Source organism: Callospermophilus lateralis, chromosome 2 (assembly GCF_048772815.1).
Source record: "Callospermophilus lateralis isolate mCalLat2 chromosome 2, mCalLat2.hap1, whole genome shotgun sequence".
Lineage (NCBI taxonomy): Eukaryota > Metazoa > Chordata > Mammalia > Rodentia > Sciuridae > Callospermophilus > Callospermophilus lateralis.
In genome coordinates this window covers 152439911-152464994 of record NC_135306.1, presented here as the reverse complement: position 1 = coordinate 152464994, position 25084 = coordinate 152439911, and the positions used below count along the sequence as shown (strand labels likewise).

Sequence of the window (25084 nt, the reverse complement as noted above, 5' to 3'; positions counted from 1 at the left end):
AATCATTATTGATGGAGACATTGGCACTTGAAGAAAAAATAGCTTACTGAAACAGATTTAAAGTTAAAATAAATATAACTAAACATTAATACAATGAATCCTGAAGCTATTTTTTTCTTGCTTTAATCTGATATAACATTGATATCAAAACTAGTAACAGGATTTTTCTGGCTTGTTCTGAAGCCAACCCTCCAAATATCTTGCTGTTAGTAATCTATAATTAGTAATAGTTGCTATTGTAATATTTGACTATGTTCCAATACATATTTATAATTTATTTATTGTTACATCAAACACAACATACACATATGCTACTATATTCCCATCTGTGGCATCTCACACTGAAACTTCCCAGCACATTCTTGTAAAGGTCCTCTCCTTTCTACTCTCTGACTATTGGGACTCTTACAGCCTAATACACACTCTTGGTGACCGCCCCCCAACCCAGAAGCACTTTTGGAAAGGTTCTCTACCTCCTTTAGATGGAAATCCTAAGTCTCAGCTCTAAACTCACCTCCATCCTCAATCTCTTTCCTCTACCTAAGTGATGCTCAATAAGTGTTTTAAATGACTGTTTTCAAAAATTAATTAATTAATTAATAAAAACAAATAAATGGCTGGTTTCAATTAATTCACTCACTATTCCATTAGGGTAGCCATTTATCCAGACCAGGTGACAATCCATCTCAGACCTCAGTTACCTCTTTTCTTCTTTTTGTTAATAATTCCATTTGTTTCAGGAATTTTCTGGGTCTCACCTTTCAGAATTTCAATCATGGCCTGAGCTCCAACAATGGCATGAGGATTCAAAGAGTGTCAGTCTTAGTGAGATATCATTTGGAACTGGGCTTCAATTAAAGGATTTCCTGGTTACGTCCATATTGGACGTACCTTCACTTGTTTATTTGGTATGGACCTAAGTAGTTTTAAAAAAGACAAAGCCCTAGAAATACAAAGAAAAACCCAGGTCATTGTCTCAAGTAGTATGTTGTGTGTGTGTTTAGGTGAGGAAGGGGGTATCTGTTGTGTGTGGGCGGGGAAAGTTTTTAAAATGGAAGTTTGTAACCAAAGATTCCACTTCTCCTACTCCATTATATTGGGAAATATAATTTCCCAATATTTGCTCCTAATTCCTGAGCTGGATTATTGAAATTGTGATGAGAAACTTCCTTTGTAAACATTCAAGGATAAGAGTTTGCCAGGGAAAACGGGAGGGTTTTTAAATGAAGAACCCAGCACGTGACTCCGGAGCTATGAGAGGTTGCAGATCTTGCAGGGAACTTCAGAGTCCACTAAATATGTGTGCCCAGCCCTGTGCTAGATTGAGTCACAAAACCAGATCTGGCTGATCTCATAGGCTGCTCAGTTTAACATGAAAAACCGGCAAATGAACTGGGCGTCTCTTAATGCAGAACCTGAACCTTCCTTGGATGATCTCAATCCTATGATGTGAGTCCTGGAAGACTTTTTTCTTTCTTTTTTTTTTTTTAAGTAAACCTTTGAAGTGGCTCTGAGTGAGGAAAACTGTGGAGATAGACACGCCTAGAGGCGGCCAGAACTCCGGTTCCCCGCTCCGATAGGCTAGGATTCTCAGATTCCTGTCTGTGATTGGTTGCTCCTGAGGAAGCGTCACCAGCCGGGCGGAGCCGGCGCCTGGACCCTCCCTGCTCTCATTGGCGCTGGCATTCAGGGTCGGGCCCACTGCGCTGTGGGGTGCCACCTGGGAGCTGTGGATCGCCTGGGCTTGGTCGCGGGGTTCAAGTCCCTGAACCTAGGGCACTGGACGGGCGGGTAAGTACTGAGTGTAAGTCCTGCACTGGTGCGGGACGTGTCCCTTGTCACGCAAAGGACACTGGACCGCCGGACCTGGACTTTTCCACTTTCGATTTATCCTGCGAAACGCTAATCCAGGTGAAGGAGGGAGGTGGGTAGACAACCGTGCCCCTTTTGAAGTCAGGAATCCTGCAAGCTCACCTTAGTCAGCCCCCAGCAGCCAGCTGCCCTCGGGACCTGCCCAGCGCCCTAAAGCCAGAAGATTACTGTACCCCACTGCTCCTCAACCCCGAGGTTCCCGCCTTCCCCTCTCCCTTCTCCCACTGGCCTTCTGCCTCCAAAGTCTTTTCCAGTCTCTGTCCCCTCCCCTCAAATGTCTTCTCAGACCAGTGTCCTACTCTGCCAGAGGCACAATTGAAACAACTAAACGTTTAATTATTTAATTTGACGAAGTATTTTACCTATAATAATAAAAAAAAAATCTTCTACCGAAGAGCAATAATTATCCATCCCTAAATCTTTGCAGAGGTCACCACTATTAATGTTTCCACGGTTATATCTTTTTATGACTTTAAGTCAAAATAATATGCTTTCACTCATCTCATTTCTTGATTTATTTTGATATTTATTTGCCTCAATTTCCTACTGTCACTGTCTTCTCAATTTTCAGTTGCTATTTTAGTTTTTCTGTTAACCTTTCTAGCTCTAGATAATAGATGTCAACCTCTTTTTCATGTTCTGTCAGCTTCAGGCAGTGCCATTTAGTGCCACCCCCTCCACTGGCTTAGATGAGGATTTAATATTTGCTCTACTTCTAACCTACTATCAGCTGAACTTCAACAGTTACATTTAATTCTCATGCATTCAACAATATTAAGCACTGTTCTTGGCACTGGAAAAATAGTAGTGAACAAAACAGACAATATCCCTATTCACATAAAACCTTTAGTGTACAAAGTAAGACAATCAATAAATATTTGACAATGATGTTAAGAGTAGGATCATGGAGACATCATTCCAGCTAGGAGAACAGCATGAACCCAAACACTAATAATGAATGGACATGGAATCTGCAGGACAGTATGGAAGTTTATCCATTTGCTGTCCTGCCACTGGTGCTGTTTCAAGATTGAGGGAAGAGCATTTTTGACAGGATCCCTTTGATACAGCTTGTTTTGAGCTGGAACTGAGAAGCTCTTGAGTTGGTTAGTAGTTTAGCAAAACTGGATTCCATAGTTTGGTACCGATAGTGGATGAAGAAAAAGCAGGAGGCAGGAAGATATGACCTGCTGATATCTTCTAACAGAGTCCTGCATGATTTACTAACCTGCTTCATCCAGGAAGCCCTCCTGGATGAGCCTGAACCACAGTGATTTCTCTCTTTTGTCTTGAATTTGTATTATACCTTGAAATCAGAGAGGTTAGGTAATTTGCCTAAAATAGAATAGTGGAACCCTGGGTCAACCATCTGTAAAATGAGAACAATAATGATTTCTATCTAGAGTTGTGAAATAAACAGTTAATCTGTGTAAAGTGCACAGAACAGTACCTGGAACATAGTGTAAGTGTTCAAGGAGTACTTGCTATTATTATTAATTTATGCTCTCAATTACCTATAATTATAAAAGCATTTTTCATTTAGAAACTATTTTTTTCCAGATGTGGTGGCACACTCCTGTAATCCCAGCAGCTCAGGAGGCTGAGGCTGGAGGATCACAGGTTCAAAGCCAGCCTTATTAGCAAAGGTGTAAACAACCTAGTGAGACTGTGTGTCAAAATAAAAGGGGCTGGAAATTTGCCTCAGTGGTTAAGCTCCTTTGGGTTCGATTCCTGGTACCAAAAAAAAAAAACCAAAAAACTACTCTATGCCAAGCTGGTTTATTCAACAAATATTTATTGGGCAATATCTGCATGGCAGGTACCATTTAGGTGCATAAACCAGCATGATCCTTCCTTTTACAGACTTTATCGCATAACACAAACTTGCAAAGTAAATAAATAATGCCCAGTGAGCCAAGAGCCTACCATTGACCATGCAAGTTCCATATCCATATGTGGCCCTGGCAAAAATCTCAGGGTTTTGTTGTTTTGTTTTGTTTTGTTTTTTCCTGTAATGATGGCTTTATCAGTCTACTGTCATGTATAGCTAATTAAAACAAATTAAAGAGTTATAAAAAACAAAAGGTTGAGTCTTGGCATGTTAGTGAATGAAAAGTTATGTTAGTGCAGGGATTCACAGGGCAGAAGGAAAGAACTGCTGTTTTTCTTATATTTTTTTTAAATATTTATTTTTAAATTGTAGTTGGACACAATACCTTTATTTTATTTATTTTTATGTGGTGCTGAGGTCAAACCCAGGGCCTCTCACAGTGTGCAGCATAAGAAAACAAATTATGCATAAAAGCGATGGGCTTCCAACATAGGCCTTTTGCACCTTGAAGTATATAAATGTACACACAGACCAGAGTGAGGCTGGAAGTATTTATGACCTTACTCTGACAACTGAAATACCACATGTTATGTGTTCTTACCCAACTTCAAGAGAAACTGCTGCTGTATAGAGCATGACTGCAGTGAGATGGTCTAATAGTACAAAACCCAGAGAAGAATCAAAGTTGATCAAATGAACGAAAACTGAGAACTCACAAATTCCATCAGCTTAGACATCCCTGCCTATCCCTAATGTGATATGAGTAATGTGGCCTAGTCAGAACTTCAGCTGAGAAGTTAAATAAAGTCAGTAAAGGATCCAAAGGAAAGAGATCTTTTTTGGTCACTTATCATTTTTATTGATCTCTCTGTTCTTTTACCTTTTTCTCTTAATTGTTTTTCTTTTATTCTTGTAGGTTTCAGTACTTCTCCCTAGTTTTATTCAAGTTTTATTCATGTTCTGAGGAGGACATGAGAAGGAACCATGGATCTCATAACCTTGGTGGAAGCCATTATGGAAGAAGTGGCCTGTCCCATCTGCATGAGCTTTCTGAAGGAGCCTGTGAGCATTGACTGTGGCCACACCTTCTGCCATAGCTGTCTCTTTGGACTCTGGCATGTCCAAGCAGAATCTGAGAACTGGGGTTACACCTGTCCCCTTTGTCGAGCTCCTGTCCAGCCGAGAAACCTACGTCCTAATTGGCAGCTGGCCAGTGTTGCAGAAAAAGTTCGTTTGTTACAGCTTTGTCCAGGAATGGAGCTGAAAGGCGATGTGTGTGAGCTCCACAGGGAAGAGTTAAAAATGTTCTGCAAAGAGGATGGACTGATGATATGTGAGGCCTGCAGCCAGTCCCCAGAGCATGAAGCCCACTGTGTCCTGCCCATGGAGGATGTTGCCTGGGAGTACAAGGTGGGAGATAGAGCCTGGCCATTCCATATCACAGATCTGACTGGCCCCTCATTTGGCCATCTCCACAACGAGGGCCAGCCCAAGAGACTGAGAGCCGATTCCTTTGGCTCCTGACATCCATCCACATTTCCTTAGAATCTGGTACATTGAACTTTCCTTGTATTCATGAACTTCTTTGATTTTCTTCCCTCCCACTTCTTCCACTTCCTACCCCAAGCCCAACATGGCTTAATGTCCAAACAAGTATATTTTCAATACTGATAGTTTGAAGGATACCTTTAACTTCAGTTCTGTGTGGCTTGGGTGAGTTTAGATAGGAGGCTGTTATTTAGTAGTCACAGCTATAGTTATCAGAATCTGTAAACTTCTAGCAGTGCCATAAGAAATCACTTGAAATTGAGTGAATCACTTTAACTCCTTCATTTTATAGACAAAAATGAAGCTTAGAAATTTAGGATCTTAATAGTTGATTTTAGAGCTGAAAAGAACCATGGTAAGACACTTGGAACGGATTTGCCAGTGCCAGTTTTGGTTTAAGCACTTAATATGTATTAATGCTCACAGCATCTGTTTTCAGATCCTTTCTGACTTTAAGTTAGTTAAAGGAAGATCAAAGGCTAGTCTTAGGTTTTTTGCTCTTTGGCCAGGATTCTTTCTCATTTCCCAGCTCCTATTGTTTACTTATGTATGGGCTGGAGTCACCTCTGTCACATCTGCTCCTTTTTTGTAGGCACCCTCGTCAGCTTCCAGTCTTCAGGCTGCTCCTTGCTCTTCTCTCAGGCCTATGCTGATGATTCTTTATCAGAACCATTTATTTTTTTCTATCTGGGAAGAATTTCTAAAACATCAGAAGTATATACTTTCTTTTCCTTTTTCTTTCTTTTTGAGAATATTAGCATAAGGATGAGGTATAACATTATAACATAGGAATTAAGAGCTGAGCTAAATCCCAGCCCAGCCATTTATTAGCTGGATGACTTTGGATTAACCTCAGTTTTCTTATTTATAAAATGGGGATAATGCCAAAGTATTAGTGCATGTTTGGTGCTTAAGCCATATGTGGCATTTGGTAAATCTTTAACAAAATCATCAGAATTTAAACTCATATTAAAATACTTAATTCTTTCCAGTAGAAATCCCTTGTATTACTGTTCTAAGAAAGTGCTTCTTGCCCTTTATGTGCATACAAATCACTCAGCGATCTTGCTGAAGTTCAAATTCCCATTTGAAAGGTATGTGATGCAGCACAAGAGTCTGCATTTCTAACAACCATCCAAGGAATGCTAGTATTGTTGACTCTGGACCACACTTTGAGTAGCAGGGTTCTGGGATACCACAGAATAACAAGACAGATAAGAATAAAATTAGGCATGAACAGGAAAATCCAGGATGTTTTTTCTAGAAAAGTTATAATGGGCCTTTTCTTCTGCTTTACAGACACTTAGGCATTGTGGGAATTGAAGTGATTTTTAGCTCAGAGAGCTACACTGCATGTCATCTGGCCAAGTCCACTCCTTCTACTGCATTTCCTCCCAGCATCTATTCAGATTCTTGTTGTCTGAGGTTCCCTAGTTTTCCCATTACCTTCCAGTGTTAAAAAGCTTTTTTATTTTTTTGTTTAAATCAGTGTGAGGTGGCTTTAACAGTTTCTTTATTTATCTCTTACAGTGGAAACTCCACGAGGCTCTGGAACATCTGAGGAAAGAACAAGAGGAGGCCTGGAAGCTGGCAGTTAGTCAGAAGATTCGAACTGCCTTTTGGATGGTAGGTTGCTGTCATCCCCATGTTGTTCTGGAGCTGGCTGTGGTAGCTTCTCATCTTTGTGTAGCAGAATGTGGGGCTTGAAGTCAGAGAGCCTGGAGTCCCAATACCAGCTTTCCTTTTACCTCAGGCCATAGGCTTTTCCACCCATTGCTTGATTATGGTTAGGGATACCTCTGATCTCATGCCCTCATATATTAGAAAGGAAAAGTATGTGCCTCATATACATGGTAGCTCATGGTAGTGTGGCTTGTCTAATGCTAGTAAATCATAGTTTCCATTTCACTTTCCCAGTTAAAGAATAGTTGCTATGAGTTTAATTATTAAAATATCAGAAAATAATCTCTGACATACACTTGAAGCTGATAAATATGAAACTGTCCGAAATGTTGATCAAGAAAGTGATCTAAAGTAGCACATTGAACAGGTATAACACCAGCAAGAAGAAACACCATCTATCCATATATTTCATTTACACTGCTTTAGCAAGTATATCTGGTTATTATTCTGAAAATGGAAAATATTCTAGCTCTTACGGTACTAGTATAGTATCATGGATCCTACTGGGGTCAATAATAGTGGTACAGGTTGAATACCCCTTATCTAAAAAATCTGAAATCCAAAGTGTACTAATATCCCAAATTTTTTGAACACCAACATGATAGATTGCATTCAAAATATAAGAACATTAAAAATTATTATATAAAATTACCTTCATGTTATGTGTATAAGGTATATATGAGACATAAATGAATGTTTTTGTTTAAATTTGGGTCCAATTCCCAAAATATCACTTTGCATATAAGAAAATACTCCAAAACTCAAAAAGATCCCAAATCTAAAACACCTTTGTACCAGGTACCAGGTATTTCAGATAAAGGATATTCAACATATAAAAGAGACCCAGAAGAATGCCCTGAAGGTTAGGGTTAGGGTTAGGGTTAGGGTTAGGGTTAGGGTTAGGGTTAGGGAAGCATAAAGGTAGGAACAGTTAGTATCCTTTATCTTTGTCTCTACGGTGCCTAGTATATGGTTGTACCAAACATTCCACAGTATATGCATACATACCTGTCAGTGTCCCCAATTCAGAGTGACCCTTATACCAAAAAAATAGCAGTGCTGATTCCAATCTTGGCTCCATAGATACAGGTGGAAATCCGAAAGCGAAGTATCATGTGGGAGTTTGAGAAGTATCGTCAATTACTAAATAATCAACAGCCACCAGGTCGGCAGCTAGAGGTGGAGGAAGCTGCAGCTCTGGCCAGCCTAGAACAGGAGAAAGGAGAGACTGTACATAAGCTGAAGTTGAGTTACAAGGAACTCAGACAGCAGAGCCAGGTCTTATGGAAGATGGTTGCAGAGTTGGAAGAGAGGTATCAGAGACCTGTCCGTTGGATGCTGCAGGTGAGTACCACCTTTTCTTGGGAGGCCTAAGTGAGAGCAGAAGATAGACTGAGATTCCAGGAGAGAGGATTAGCTGATCTTCCTTGCAGCCTGTCAGCACTCTGCCTGCCAGTTAGGGACCCTGTGTGTCCCTAACTAATACATGCTGTTCTCCTTTCCCTGGTTAGACCATAGACCAGCTCATTCTCCAAACCAGGAATAGGTCAGCAGGTACTCAGGCAGCCTGGCATCATTCCAGTTCCTGCCCTCCACACTGGGAATCTTGGATGGAGCCTAATGTTGGCCAATGCAGCCAACTCTGCTCTGCTGCCCTCTCACAGGTTCTCCTGCTGTAGCACTGCTCAGCTTTTCTCCATTTCACTCTGAGAAACCCCTTCCAGAGTTCAGTGTTTTGTCTGTTCCCTCCAAAGCACTCATGTGCTGCATTTTTTTTTCTCCTTCTAGGGTATTCAGGAAGTCTTAAACAGGTATGTTCCCATCCTTGGAGCCTCTAGGCAGCCTTGTAGGGGAAAGAGAAGCCAGACCCACAAATGGGAAAAGAAAATGATGCAACAGAAAGTAGACACTGATCCATAATCTCTTCCCTCTTCCCTTATATTGGCTAAAGAAAAATTGTTGATATTTCCTTTTTCTTCTTGGTACTTGATTGAATTCATTTCAGGTATTACCAATGAGAATTTTAGGTAAAGTTTATAAAATAGGTGGTTTCCAGTAAATTACCCAAGGGCAGGGAAAGACTGCATAGAGGTTCCAGCCTTTCTCCTTTGCAGGACACTTTTTCCTCTTCTGGTGCCAAATACATACCTAAACTTTTCCACAGCATGGAGATCTGAGAGTTCTCATTTCTATGTCATAGTTTGAGACTCAGCCAAATCATCATCACATCTCTGCTTTGCTAAGGAGGGGCACCTTGCTGACTGTCCCTGGCCATGCCCTTCTTCCATATTCTAAGGAAAGGCTTATATGGCAGAGCCAGAATTCTTGGCCCCAACATTAGCCCTCCTCTACCAGGAGCAAGTCTTGGAGCCTGCAGCAGCCAGAACCAGTCTGCCTGGAACTGAAGACAGATTGCCGTGTCCTGGGGCTGAGAGAGATCCTGAAGACATTTGCAGGTAATGGATGCTGGGATGATTGCAATAGCAGTTTGAGGGATCCCTCCCTCCTACAGAAGTGAAATAACTCATTGCCCTCTAGATGCCCATCAGTGAGAAATCTGTGGCTGGATTTATCAGAGAAATCTCCCTGGTGGCCCTTGCTCTATATTAGTGTTACCAACCAGGATCTTTTTCCCTAGCTGATGTGCGCCTGGATCCAGATACTGCTTACTCCCGACTGATCGTGTCAGAGGACAGAAAATGTGTGCACTATGGAGACATTCAACAGGAACTCCCTGACAATCCTGAAAGATTTTACCTCTATAATATTGTCCTTGGCAGCCAGTGCATCTCCTCAGGCCGGCACTACTGGGAGGTAGAGGTGGGAGACAGGTCTGAATGGGGTCTTGGAGTGTGTACAGAAAATGTAGACCGGAAGGAGGTAGTCTGTTTATCCCCCCAGTTTGGATTCTGGGTGATAAGGCTGAGGAAGGGAACTGAGTACCGGGCAGGCGCTAATAACTACCTGCTTCTGTCCTTGCCAGTTCCTCCTCGGCGCGTGGGGGTCTTCCTAGATTATGAGGCCCATGATATCTCCTTCTATAATGTGACTGACAATGGCTCCCACATTTTCACTTTCCCCCCTCATCCCTTCCCTGGACGCCTCCTGCCCTATTTTAGTCCTTGCTACAGCATTGGTGCAAACAACACTGCTCCTCTGACCATCTGCTCCCTGGATGGTGAGGACTAGTAGAGCCACTGTCTACCCTAGAGCCCTTGGAATTTGGCCCGGCCCACAGGGGTGTTGGAGGATCCTGCCACTGAGAAGTGTCCTCTTGAACCAAGCCTAGAATCCAAGGACTCCTCTGCCCAACCCTGTGGTCTCTTGGTACTGGGCCAAAGTTGAGCACTAAACCACTCATGTGAAAGAGTGGAGTGTCAGTCAGATGATCACTGTGATCCATGAGGGAAAAGTAGCATGGCCAATGGTGAGGCTCAGCAGTGCTCAGATACTTTGTTGGTGTAAGGATCAGGACTTTGTCGATTCTGTAGCTCACAACCCGCTTGCCTGGTCTCTGTTTAATGCCATAGTTAAGTCAGTGAGCATGACAAAGTGGTTCCAATCTCAGGAAACCTTTTAAACAGGGTTTACCATTGAGCCTAAAGAATTGCCATCCCCCTCCCGAGCATGAGCTGAGCAAATCATTGTCCCTCAGATTCTTAGACCTGCCTTTTTCTCTAAATGGCAGTATCAGAAAACCTATGAGCCTTAGTGTTTTATTTTCACTTTGTGGATGAGAAAACTGAAATGGCCTTGAAGCAAGTTATTTCTTACAAAGCTATAAATAATTTATTTAAAATATTTTTTTAGATGGAAACACAGTATTTTTATTTATTTTTATGTGGTGCTGAGGATTGAACCCAGTGCCTCACACATGAGAAGCAAGCACTTTACCACTGAGCTACAGCCCCAGCCCTACAAATAATTTTTAAATCACTTTAAAAATTATAAAGTTATTTTTCACATACAAATGAAACAAGTGACAAACTCACTTCTAAGGTCACTTGTCATCATATCATTCACTACATTTGGGTCTGAAAATTCTCACATATTTGAGAAGTATTAAGTGTCCTCATTGGAAAAATGGGCATAATTTGGCTCAAAACAACTTATTTGCCTACTCCATAGGGTAGCTGTAAAGATCCCAGATCCCAGTCATGCCATTGTTCCTTTCTCAGGGATAAAGGAAGGCAAACCATGGATTTGGCATATGGTGACCTTCTCACCTGCCTATGGTGCAGTCAGCATCTACATAGCAGTGCCTTTGTTTCTGAGGACTTCTTGTGACACTCTGTAGCCATTTAGACAGAAAGGTACCATGTCTGTGTTTATCTTTGTAAGCTGAGGTCGCAGACCCTACTCTATTCCAAAAAAAAGATAATGAAAAGAAAAAGGAAACAAAACAAGAAAACAGGAAGGAAACCTCATCTACCTGCGAGTTAGGCTAAAATTTGGATCTTTCGATGTCATCAAGGGAATCTTCATTCTTCTTTTTACTTCTATTGTATTCTTTCTTTTCTCTGGATCTATAGGGGAGGGAAATGTGCAGAGAAAGAACAGGACTAGACACAAAAAGTGAGTTTGAGATCAGATATTATAATGAAAGGGAATTAAGACCACATATTGGTCTTAGACCTTAGAGAGATTATTGTTAGCCTTAGAGAGAAAGGTTGACTTTAGCGGGAAAGGTTGTACAAAAATAGTTCACTACAAGTCATAATATTATGATGTGGAAGTAACTATGGCTAGAAACAAATTTCAAGGCAAGCCAAGTATTTGAGAATTATTGGCCCTATTGTGAATGCTACAATGTTTACAAAATTGCATGTTGTCTCTGTGAGGCAATATAACACAACCTCTGGCACAGTTTATCCTTGCATGAAAACCCTTATCTATAGGGTTAATTTAGGATTGGAGAGTAAAATTGATACTACATTTGGTGTACACAGACACATAGCTGCTTCCAATTGGTCATAATAAGGAATAATAAAAATCGCCTTTCTGTGTTAATTGTATTGGTTGTTTACATATGAAGAAGGTCAAACAGGCCACAGTAAAGAAATAAACTCATTCTACCACCATGTGTCCAAGTTGCTTCTCAGGAATTAAGGGGAAAAAGGGGTGAGGGGTGGATATTAATATCAGGAAATGATCTGGTAAGTCAAAGACCTGATCCTGACAAAAGGTTGAGCCGAGTTACATTAGAAGGATCATGTGTGTTTGTGTGGGGACTCCCTGGGAAATAGAATTGAGAAATAGGTTCTTAGAAAGTGCTTCCAGTTATATCCAAGGACACTTAGCAAAAGAAGATGGGGGCAAATCAACGTTGCTTAGAAGGTTCCTAGAAATAAAAAGGATGATTAGGTGATAAATTTATTCAAACCTAGAGTAAATTAAGAAATGAAATGACCTCAAGTGTAATTTACTATCTGGGGTTTGTTGGTTGTTTGCTACAATTTAACATTGATTTGTATGCATTGGCTATTTGTTAAATGAATTAAATAACATTGTTATCTCACATTGTCTAATTTTTAAGACCAGACAAAAAGATAAATTTTTTCATGCATGAAAACCCTTCTCTATAGGGTATTTGCTTATACTTCCTTTTTAAGTATTCCATAAAGATGAGAACCTTATTTGTTTGGTTTAGCATTACAAATCAGTCTAGTACTGTGTGTGTATGCGTGTACACATGCGTGCGCATGCACCTGTGTTTACACATGTGCGTGTTAAATATTTAAATATCTAAGTGAGGGAATTTTTATTCAAGTGCCTAAAATTTAATAAAAATAAGTTCTTCCTGCCTCAAAGAGGTAATAAAAGCTAGATAGTACTCCAAGGAAAAGTAAAACTAGATGATAATGATACTTCTGTTCAATACTAATTTGATGGATAATTTCTTTCATTGTAATTCTCAAAAGTGACTTCAACTGGAAAGAGACAAGTAGTTGTAATGGGGGTAAAGTGCCTGCACTGCTCCCTGTTATGCCTAGGTTGACACTTCCAGCTCAGTGTGTTCAATCCCTATAATGCATGGCCTGCTTTTCCCAGCCTTGTTTTACTAATAGACAGGGATGCCATAGCTGAGCTTTGAGGAGATAGTTGTTAAAAATGTAAAAATGTTTGAGTCCTACAAAAGGAGGAGACACCAGGACAAATTCTTGGGTTTCAAACTCTCCACAGTAAATGCAGTCTACCTTTTTTTCAAATAAGATTGATAATCTCTTAAAATCCAAACAGTGTTTACTATGGGTCCCAGATACTAGTTAAATGGGGACACATCACTTCATGCAATGGGACAAGGCAGTGTCTGCATGTACTGTAAGAAGCACAGGATATTCTGTTTGGAGGTAGCCAGAGCAAGAAACCAGTACACTTTGAGAAGTGCATAGTTCAGAAAATATTTGAGTAGTCACATGGGTCACCATAATTTCAGAGAATGCCAACCCGAATGAAACACAAAGCTGTTAGGGCAACTGTCCAGATGGAAATGCTGGGTAGAAATTTCTGTTTTACTTGCAAGTGGGACTGGAACTTTGTTGCTTTACATCATATCATTTAATCCATCACATATTCTTTGATCTAATAAATATATTCAATTCTTCAGGTTGCTTATGCAGAAAGAATAGTATGACTTTCAAAATAAAAATCTTAACTATGGAATAAATTTATAATCTTGTTTCATTCTTGTTTATGGGTTGCAAGAAAAGAGTTTCTTTTCATTGCTCTTTGGTACATCATTATAAGATTTTTAAGAGGCTGGCTTCTACTCTGTTGGTATTAATAAATAGAAAACATCCTTGGTAGGTAAACAAGTCAAATATTAGTAAATGGATGCTAAGATATTAAGCAGCAGATCTATTTGAATAGAGTGAACATATTAGTACCAGTTTATAGGACTACAGTTGTAATAGGACCTAGAACTGCCTCTTAAATCTGTGGAAATATAAATGTTTGGGGTGCATTTTTAAGTACATGTATTGTGTCAAATGTTGTGTTATGTGCTCTCTATTCACAATTTCACTGAACTTTAAGTACCATCTATAAGTTATCTTTGTTTCCACCATCACTAGAAAAAAAAGTTAATGATGACAGAACCACTTGCTTTCAACACAGTTTCTTCTTGCACTTCGAATTTTAACGTTACCAGAAATTATTTTTATTAATATTTTCAAATGCACTACAATTGAATATATGTTTCTTTCGCATGTGAGGTTTTTTTCCCCCTAAAATATATAGATTACTCAGTTTAACATATTCTTAAAGAGCAAATTAAAAATAGAAATATATGTGGATTCAGGGACCCAGAAAAAGAAAAGTGCCATTTCTTTATATTCTTATATGCTAACCTTTTTATCTAAGTGCATACACCTGAGTGGTGCCATGAGAAGTACCTCTGTTATATTTGATTTCCACCTAGGAGTTTTGAGATTGAGCTACAGAGAGGAGGACTAGTAAGCAAAAATAACAATGTCCAAAGTCAAACATACATAGACTTGCTCCTGTTGCTTAAAAACAAAAAGATTACCATTGGCACCCTAACTTAAACTAGTTTAACAATAGGGGATAAGTTAAAAACATGTAAGAGTATTTTACAAAACTTGATGATGGAGTGTACCTTGGTATCCAGGGTGAACTGGAATCGGAGAACCGGAGAAACATTCTTATCATCCTAACTACATAAATATCTTACTTGCTGTGGTCTGGGTTTCTCTTTTCAATTACATTTGTTAGAAAATGGCCACTGTGATTATTCTCAAGTTTGTATCTCCTCAAATAAACTGGAATCCATTTGTCTGGAGCTTGATTTTTGTCTAGGTGTGAGCATATGACACAACTTGAGTGGACCCAACCACAGGTTCCAAGAAGAGAGTCATGTTGAAAAAAATTCTCCCATATAATCACATGAGGAGAGAGACAGTTCTGAAAAAATCAGGCAGGTGAATTTATAGTGGTTGGGCAGAGGGATATATACACAAATTTTTTCAATATACAGAACCATATGTTATAAATGTTCTTGTGTATATTTTCACATGTATATTTATATAAATATTCATATTTATGGATATGTATATTCTAACCCTAATCCTACCCTCTAACTAGGTCCAAATTCTAACAGAGTAGTCATTAGATGACTTTTATTAAATATCATACATGTTTATATGAATATTCACTTACATTGACATCTACATTTACATTTCTACAAATAAATGAGGTATATGTTCACATACAGTCATTTGCATGTTTATACCCTATGAGTAGGCCAAAAACTGTAACTGTGCATATATCATGAAATTCATCCATATATAAGACAAATACTTACACATGTTTTTGTATAGATTTTCACATTTTTCAAACAAAAATGCAAGTATGTGGATATGTTTGTTCTCAAGTTTGTATCTCCTCAAATAAACTATCTCCTAACCTTAATGAGTTCAAAACTTAGTACTTAAGCCTGTCACAACCCTCACCATGGAATAATTTTTATATAAAAACATATTTCAATACAGATTTATACATGTATTGACATAAGTATTTATATACTCACACATAATTTACCTATATGTTCATAAACATTCATCTGCATAAGCATGCCCTATAATTTATCCAAAGAGTAGCTATGCATCTTATACTAAATTTTTTCATATTCAGTACCACACATTTTAGATGGGGCTGTGGCTCACAGTAGAGCTCTCCTCTCACATGTGTGAGGTCCTGGATTCCATCCTCAGCACCACATAAATAAAATTATTAAAAAAAAAGTATTGTGTCCACCTACAACTAATAAAATATTTTTTAAAAGAACCACACATTTTAAATGTTTTTGTCTATTTTCACAGGTATATTCATAAAAATACTCATATTTATGCATATATATGTTTACACCCTAACCTTAAACCTACCACTACCCCACCCTTTAACAAGGTCCAAACCCAAACACACAGTAGCCATGAGATGACTTCTAATAAAAATCATGTTTATATGAATATTTATACTCACATTGACATCTACATTTACATTTTCATGAGTAAAATGGCATACATGTTCATATACAGTTATTTGCATATTCACACCCTTTGAATAGAACAAATAGTACCTATACACTTATCACAAAATTTATCTGTATGTAAAAACAAATACATGTTTTTGTATAGATTTTCACACAAAAATTTGTATTTCCAACCCCAAACCTAATGCTACCCCTAAACTTAGTGCTTAAGCCTGATACAACCCCTAAAATGGAAGCCTTTTTTATATAAAAATGTACATTTTCAATGCATATTTATATGCATTGAAATATTGATCTATTCACCTATAGTTTACCTATATGTTCACATACATTCAATAGCACATTCATGACTTATATTTTATACAAACGGTAAGTATGCATCTTACCCCAAGTTTTTCAATATACAAAACCATATAAATATCCATATCCTTGCCCTAACCCTACCACTACATTCTAACTAGGTCTTAATCCTAACACTATAATCACCATGAGACAATTTTTATTAAATATCATGTATGTTTATACAAATATTCATACTTATATTGACATCTACATTTACATTTTCATGTATAAAATGGCATTTATGTTTATGCATAGTCATTTGGATATTTGTCTACATTTCCATTTCCATGATTTATGACATATATGTTCATATACAATCATTTGCATATTCAAATTCTGTGAATATACCAACTATAACTGTACATGGATCACAAAATTCATCTGTGTATTAAATACTTACACATGTTTTTGTATATATGTTTGTATACATTTTCACACAAAATTTCATGTATGTAGATATGATTGTTCTAACCATCCTAACCCTACTGCGAGCTCTAAACTTAGACCAAAGCTTGACCCAATGCCTACCATGGAAGCCTTTTTATACAAAAATGCATATATTTCAATGCATATTCATAATGCATTGACATAAATATATATTTTCATATAATTTACATATATATTCATATACATTCCTTGGAATATGCATGCCCTAAATTTTATCCAAATGGTAGATATGGATTGTTTTAGTCAGCTTTTTCACTGCTGTGACTAAAGGATCTGACCAGAACAATTGTAGAGGAGGAAAAGTTGAGGGCTCATGGTTTCAGAGGCCTTAGTCCATAGAAGGTGAGTTCCATTCCCCTGGGCTCAAGGTGAAGCTGAAATCATGGCAGGAGAAGATGATGGAGGAAAGCAGCTCACATCATGGTGACCAGGAAACAGAGACTCCACTTGCTAGATACAAATATATATACCCAAAGCCACACCCCAATTCCCACCTCCTCCAGCCACACCCTATCACTTCAGTTACCACTCAGTTAATCCCTATAAGGGGATTGAATCACTGATTGGTTAAGATCTTACAATCCAATTATTTCTCCCCTGAACCTTTCATATTGTCTCATACATGAGCTTTTGGGGAACATCTCACATCCAAACCATAACACAGATCTTACCCTAAATTTTTCCATATACAGAACCACATGTGATATAAATATTTTCCTGCATATTTTCATATGTATATTTATATAAATATTTATACTTATGGATATATATTTTCTAACCCTAACCCTAACACAACTCTCTAACTGGGTCATAATTCTAATACTAATAGTCACCATGAGACAATTTTAATTAAAAATTATATATATTTATATGAATATTCATACATATACTGACATCTACACTTACATTTTATGTATAAAATGACATATGTATGCATATGTTCATTTGCATATTCATAACCTATGAGTAAATCAAATGGTTACTATACACATATCAAGAAATTTATCCATATATAAAAACAAACACCTATACATGTTTTTGTATATATTTTCACATGTGTTTTTACATACAGACTTATATATATGGATATGGATATTCTAGCCCTTACCCTAGCCCTAGTGCTCACCCTAAACTTAATCTTTGGGGTTTGAGCGTGGATTGCTCTCATGTTTTTTAATTGCAGTGGCATGAGTATTTTGCTCACAGAACTGAAGGGTTTTTGCCACTAGATGGTATTAGAGGCTCTCTACTAGAGGAGAACTGTCTCACAGACAGCCATTCATAAGTGATCTCCATCTGCAAAGCAATTCTTCCCATATGGGTCATGCTTTGAAATGTGTCCGTTTTGCTCTAACAGGCCAGCACAGGGCCTAGAGTTAGGCAGACCGGTAGGCAGAGGCCTTTCATCCTCCATACTTACCTGTTGTGCACTTACCTGTGAGTTGCTGGTTATGATTACACACATAAGCAAGAAGATAGTACCAAGGCTCTGGTCTCCAGCAGATGACATGGTCTGAGCTTGATCTGATAGGGCTATGATATCAACCCAGGTTGTTTTGTGTGCACTCCAGTGGGGAGAGTATGGTGGTCTCTTTCTTTCTTCCAGGCTCAATTTCCAGAGCTTGGCAATTGGTTGGTGGCTGGTGTGACATTTCTTGTCGGTTTATAAACTGTCCACTCATGGTTAAGAGGGGCCCCGGAACATCCCATGCATTTGTTATGGGATCCTTTCATAGACCATAGTTAGATGGGAAGACCCAGAGAAGGGGGCCCAATGCTTATGGGCTGCTATTTCAGTAGAAAATTTTGAAATAGAAAGTTTAAAGCAAACAAGATTGTTTTCAAGTCATCATGAGGGGACTTGGTATAGTTTCTGGTGTGTTCTTTCTATAATGCCTTGAGTCTAAGGGCTATAGGGAATCCCAATTAAGTGATGTATATGCCAACATTGCAAATTTCTTGAAATGTCTTGTTAGTATAGGTTGGCCCTTTGTCAATTAATAGACATGGGAACATCCATAATTTTAAAATGTTTAAGCAGATGGGAGATGACCTTTTTTTGCATCTAGGTCAGCGAGACTTGGGGCCAGGGAGGCTGCCATTCTTAGGACAGTACTGTTCAATGTGCCCTGGCTGATTATAGCCCTAGCAAATGGGATCAGATCTTGGTTGGGAAGGCCCATCATTTTTGTGAATTGCTAGTTTGTTAATGATAGCTGTTAGAGCCTGAATGGGCCCCGACAGGGGGCCACCTCTTTAGTGACAGAGATCCATTTAGAAAGTGACTCACTGCCCATAGGAGCTATTGCAACTCTGGTTTCAGTGGTTGCCCCTTCCTATGCCAATTGCTTGACTAATGAACCTTGAGTAGGAACAGGTTGAATGAACTTCCTGAGTGCCTCAATTACTCTAGATAAGAAATCAGGAAACCATTCATGGGGGCCTTGGATCATATTTCTGAACAATTCCTCATATTTGGGGGGGTTGATATTTTTAAGACTTCTTAAAGCAATGTCCTTGACTTCACAAGATGCCTAATACAGGGGCCCAAGACATTGACATGGAGGGCCTTGACTAGGACAAACAAAAGATGTGTTTAGGGTCCAGTGTCTTGTGCTTCGTGGGGGACTTCTTTGACTTGTTAGATCAAGGTCGTGTGCCCACTCGGGGTCTCCGGAGCGGAGTTCTCTTTAACAGAGAAAACCGAGGTTCTGAATTCTGGGAGGACCAGTCCCTTATGTGAATTCGCTGGGTGAACCAGGGGAAAGGAGAGGTCATAAGGTGACGCCGGTCCTTATGATGGTGTGTGCCTCAACTCAGGGTACCAGTGATATGACAGGGACAAGGAAAGGGGGTAAAGGAGGGGGCTCCTTGCTCACCTTCAAGGAACCATGAGCACACAGAACTCAAACGGGGTCTACTACCCAAAATCCTACCTGAAATCAACAGGGTGATCAGTCCCGAGGTGTGAGGGTGTGAGAGACCATGTGGTGGCGCCAAATTGTATGTGTTCCTACATCCCTGGTGTGGTGGATGGTCACCCGGCAACCTCAGTCGCAGGGGGATAGAGATGCAGTGTCAGACCAACACACAGACGCTGGGAGCTGGTGAGAGCTGGCAGGTGACAACCTCAGTCGACCTCCAGGCAAGCTCATTTATTTTTGGAATGCATACAGCTGTTATAGGGTTCAGGTAGGGCGTGTCTGCCAATCACACATAAGCACCTTAACATCTATAAGCCAATCATCTTATGTCTAATGTAACCGCACTACAAGGAAGCACTAAATATTGCTGTCATGATGGAAGGCAGTCTGGAAGGGTCTTCGTCCCTAAGGGGGGTTACATGCCCTGAAGCACTTGACTCACGGTTTCCTCACAAGTGCTGAGGATGTGGTTTCACAGACGGCTGTCTAGGGCAGAGCACTCCATCCTGCAGGTGTTCCTGTCAGGCCTGTATGAGCATAGGTTTTCCTAGCACTCTGAGCTGTTCATAGCTACTAGCCCGAAAGTTATTCCAACACATAACTATGTCAACACATGCATAAGAATGCTTTAAATTTATATATATATTTAAAGTCTTCCATGGTAAGAGTTATTCAGGCTTACAACTAATTTTAAGACTGGCATTACCATTTCAGTTAGAATATATATGCTCATATAGCCACAAACATGAATTTCTGGGTGAAAATGCATGGCAAAAAATAATCAAAAACATATATACATAGTGTTTTCATGTACAAATGAACTTCATGATTGGTGTATAATTATGCTTTGGCCTACTCAAAGGGCATAAATATGGGCATATGAGTGTTTATGGACATGTTTGTCATTTTGTATGACAATATAAATGTAGATGCCGCAGCCTGGCTGGCTGGGCAAAATAACCGGGGGGTGACGAATAACTTGTGTACGTTGATGCAGCAGGAATAGGAGCCGTTTATTGTAGGATAACAGAGGTATTTATACATTTTGCACAGCTTATCTTAATTAGCATAAACTAGATACAGCAGTCAACCAATCAGGAATCTCCACACTTAATGGCTCGCTTTTGTTACTTTACAAACCACTCCCTCTGGCATTTTGCCAGGCGCCATCCAGACTTGTTTACAGACTTTAACATATCCCCCTTTTGTTTAATTTAAATAACGACCATAGTGGTTTTTACACAAACACCATAAATAACCTGCTAGAAACAGAAAGGGAGGATACAAAATGTTACAATTCCAAGCTAATTGATGGCTCCATGCAAGAAGCCCTTGGAAAAATTATACCAGCAATGACACTATTAGCAAAGATATTGAGTTACAATTTGTTGTAAACTATAGTTTGTTGTCTCAGTCCAGATAAAGCAGTGTCTCAATAGATTAACTCACAGTCCAGGTAAATCACAGTCCAGGTAAGTTCTGCAGGCAGCTAGCTTAAGTTGTAGCAGCAGAAACAGCAACAGTTCCGAGGTCTCGTTGGGTTCTCAGCCAAAGAAGTTTCCTCCAGTTCTCAGCAACACTGTAAATTCTTTCACCTTTGTTTTCACCGACACTGGAACGCAGGCAGGAACTCCAGATAGCTGAAGAAAATCCTGTAGCATTTCACTAAGAAAACAACCTTCTGAACAATTTAATACATTATTTCAAGGTTTTTTACATTTGAAATAAGCCTTAGTAGTACTCATTACTCATCAGCCTCCAGGTGTGGGAGACCCATTGTAGTTACTGGCCTTGGAAATGATCAAACTTCAGGGATGCCAGTAGCGTCTTCTGCCAGCTGTAGCATCCCGGGCAGCCCCAGATGGCCCTGGGGAGAGTCCCATACTCAAACTGCTTCCGGGCACAGGGAGCAAGAGCCTGCAAGACTGTGCCTCCAGGTCAGGTCTAGATTTGGACTCGCAGTGGCGTTCTGCTCCCCCGGGCAGGGGGGCTGGGAAGAGCCGGCAACTGCCGCTTGGAAAATTCTTGCTGCGCCATGATCAGCTTGGGCAGGTGGCAGCCGCCTTGTCGATTCACGCACCCTCCAGTAACGAAAAGTATTTAGTAATAGCCTTTTGCTGCAACTTTTTTCTTGATAATCCTTCTTCTTCTGAACTTTCTTTTTCTTTCTGACTAGAGTTTCTGGGCTTTTATCAACACATGCCCTAACTATTCTTGGTTCCACTGGGGTGCCTTCTTCCCTTATCAACTTACTTCTCACCCCTTCCATATTTTCATCACAAAGACAATACAACATTTCAAGACAAAACAAGACACAAACATACTGTATCAATCTTCTCCATTTTCTTGAAATGGCCATTTTTCCTCTCGCCCTATCTGCCTAGGGACGAGCAGATTGCTCCCGTCCTATCTATGGACGGGCAGCTTTTTTCGTCACTTACCCCCGAGTGTCCCGGGGCTCCCCGTACGGGCCACCATCTGCCGCAGCCCGGCTGGCTGGGCAAAATAACCGGGGGGTGACGAATAACTTGTGTACATTGATGCAGCAGGAATAGGAGCCGTTTATTGTAGGATAACAGAGATATTTATACATTTTGCACAGCTTATCTTAATTAGCATAAACTAGATACAGCAGTCAACCAATCAGGAATCTCCACACTTAATGGCTCGCTTTTGTTACTTTACAAACCACTCCCTCTGGCATTTTGCCAGGCGCCATCCAGACTTGTTTACAGACTTTAACATGTAGATATTTATATAAGTATGAATAATCATAGAAACATACATGATATTTTAAAAAAATGGTCTCATGGCTACTGTTAGTGTTAGAATTTGAAACTAGTAAGATTGTAGGGTTGATTAGGGTTAGAACATACGTATCCATAAGCATGAATATTTATATGAACATACATGTGAAAATATACACAAAAACATTTTTAACATGTGTATCTATATATGAAAATATGGGAGCAAAATACATAGTTACCATTTAGATAAAATTTAGGGCATGAATACACAAATAAGTATGTGAACATATATGTAAACTTATGTATGAATAAATAAATATGTCAATGCAGATATAAATATGCATTGAAAATATACATTTTTTATAAAGTGATTTCCATGGTAGGTAGATATTAGTGTTAGAAATATGGGTCATTAGCCAAGGAAAAAAATTCAAATCTATGTTCTCTGCCCATACTTATTTCTTGTTCAGAGATAAATTCAGCGAAACCATTAGAGATGGTGAATCATCCCATTTATTTTCTTTTTATAAGTTGAAAAATTAGATCAGAATACTCTTCACAACTTCTTGTTATAATTTCTATAGTGCCAGGTATACAAGTCTTGCTCCGAAGATCCCTAAAACTAGGCAGTTCACATAAACGCTCAAGGACAGAACAGCTCATGGGCTCATGAACTCTGACTGGAATGATGAAAAGGGCAGATAAGCAAACTCCATATTCTCTCCCTTAGTTGTTTAGTCCTCAGGCCATAGATGATGGGGTTCAAGGTGGGTGGAATGACCAAATAAAAGTCAGATAACAGCACCTGAGTGTGCAGAGGGACTGAGTCCTGTCCTAGCCAGGATATATAGACTGACACCATCCCAGGTAGGTAGTACAAAGCCATGACCACCACATGGGAGCCACATGTGCTTAATGCCTTCCACTGAGCATTCTTTGAGGAGAGACCAAATACTGCCCTGAGAATCAGGATATAGGAGGCAGCAATTAAAACTACATCAGCGCCTACAACAATGGAGGAACCAATTAAACTATAGAGACAGCTGGCCATGGGGTCAGCACATGCTAACTTGGCCACAGCCATGTGCTCACAGTAGGAATGGGGAACCACATGGGAGCCACAAAAAGGTAGATGACTAATCATCCAACTCAATGGGGTCATGAATATGACAGCCCTGATGGTGATGGTCACACTCATCCCCAGCATCACTCTGGGTGTGAGAATGGTCTTGTAGTGTAGGGGCTTGCAGATGGCTACATAGCGGTCAAAAGCCATGGCCAGCAGCAGCCCTGTCTCCACAGCTGTGGCTGCATGGACAAAGTACATCTGAGTGAAACAGGCCTGGAAGCTGATGGAGCTGTGTCCTGAGGAGAAGATGCTCACCATCTTGGGGACCACAGAGGAGGCCATGACGATGTCCACAGCAGCCAGAACACACAGGAAGCAAAACATGGGCTCTCGTAGAGTGGAATCCATGCAAATTACCATCATGATGATGCTGTTTCCTACCAGGGCTGTGGTGTACATGACACTCAGTGAGACAGCCAGCCAAAGGTGTGAAGACTGCAAGCCTGGAATGCCCACAAGGAAGAAGGTGGCAGGGGTTTCCACTGTGTGGTTGTAGGGTGGCCCCAGCATCACAGGTGAGAATGCTTTTCCATTCATCTAAAAAGTGGTATAAGAAAGGATACAGTCATATCATATTTATTTCACTCTGTGGTATTGGTGAAGTATAATATACAACAAACCTGCATACAACATAGTCAACAAAACATAAGCTATTTCATCTAAGATAAATTTATTGCATAATTGCTATTTTAAGATACATGTCTAGGTCTTTTCAGTCGTGATTCCAGGAGTTGAATTAAGTAAATACTGTTGTAATCAGATGAATAATTATGGATTCTTACCCCAAAAAAAAAGTGTTACTGCTTTACTTGGACAGTTTTTAATTATTTTATTTATTTTAATTAGGTATATATAATAGCAGAATACATTTTGATTCATTGTACACCTCAGACAGTTTTGATAAGGAAAAAAGAAGCTACCCATCTGCACATCCAGAATCTGAGCTCCAACACTTGGTAATTTCAGTTCATTGCCGCTTTTGTTTATATCTCCTCATTCGAGTGTTGCCATGTTATATAATTTGGATGAACTGGTGGGATAAACCTAAAAGGTTCATCGTGAACTCATTCTCTGTTCATCTACAGGCTAACTCTCAAGCTTAGGTTTTTTGTTTGCTTGCATGATTACTTTAAAAAAATTGTCAGTTCTGTGAAAATGTGTCTTACATTTACTTATACCCCATCTCTAATAATAAATTCTTGGTAAGAGTAGTTGACACCTTTGCTGCCATAGATTTTTCAAAATGAAATTAAAGATAAAATGGAAGTGGGCAATATGAGCATCTTTGATTCAAACTGAAGTGATGCTTCAACTGTTTTCTAGTTACTCTCAGATCATTCCACTCCCCAGAGAAATGGGTAAGTAGCTCAGTCCCAGAAGTAGACTTAATATCTCAAGTGTGGATCAGGACATCTTATGTCTCTTTGATCTATTATGGCAAACACTCATTGCCCTAATACTGCTCTAATACTCTCAAGGCCTCAGCTCAGTGAGCCAGCACACCAATTGTGTTGACATTACAGTGGTCAGATCTAATCCAAGAACTGTTTC

General features: G+C 39.6%; 2 protein-coding genes across 4 annotated transcripts; one reads left to right on the top strand and one right to left on the bottom strand.

Moving 5' to 3' along the window:
• Nucleotides 1-1690: 1690 nt before the first annotated feature.
• On the top strand, nucleotides 1691-13693 carry Trim68 (tripartite motif containing 68). Of its 3 annotated transcripts, XM_076844032.2 has the most exons (7): nucleotides 1691-1791; nucleotides 4620-5113; nucleotides 6782-6877; nucleotides 8018-8278; nucleotides 8723-8745; nucleotides 9290-9390; nucleotides 9573-13693. In XM_076844032.2, exons 2-7 carry the CDS (start codon nucleotides 4688-4690, stop codon nucleotides 10121-10123), a joined length of 1458 nt encoding a protein of 485 aa, XP_076700147.1. In that variant the 5' UTR covers nucleotides 1691-1791; nucleotides 4620-4687; the 3' UTR covers nucleotides 10124-13693. The 3 variants fall into 3 exon arrangements, with proteins under 3 accessions (XP_076700147.1, XP_076700148.1, XP_076964810.1); XM_076844033.2 differs by lacking the exon at nucleotides 8723-8745 and having other exon boundaries at nucleotides 9573-9655; XM_077108695.1 differs by lacking the exons at nucleotides 1691-1791; nucleotides 4620-5113 and adding an exon at nucleotides 5133-5254.
• Nucleotides 13694-23071: 9378 nt separating this feature from the next.
• Nucleotides 23072-24043, bottom strand: LOC143388429 (olfactory receptor 52I2-like). Its single transcript, XM_076842196.2, has one exon. The coding sequence runs from the start codon at nucleotides 24041-24043 to the stop codon at nucleotides 23072-23074; it is 972 nt and encodes a 323-aa protein (XP_076698311.2).
• Between the last annotated feature and the right edge of the window lie 1041 nt (nucleotides 24044-25084).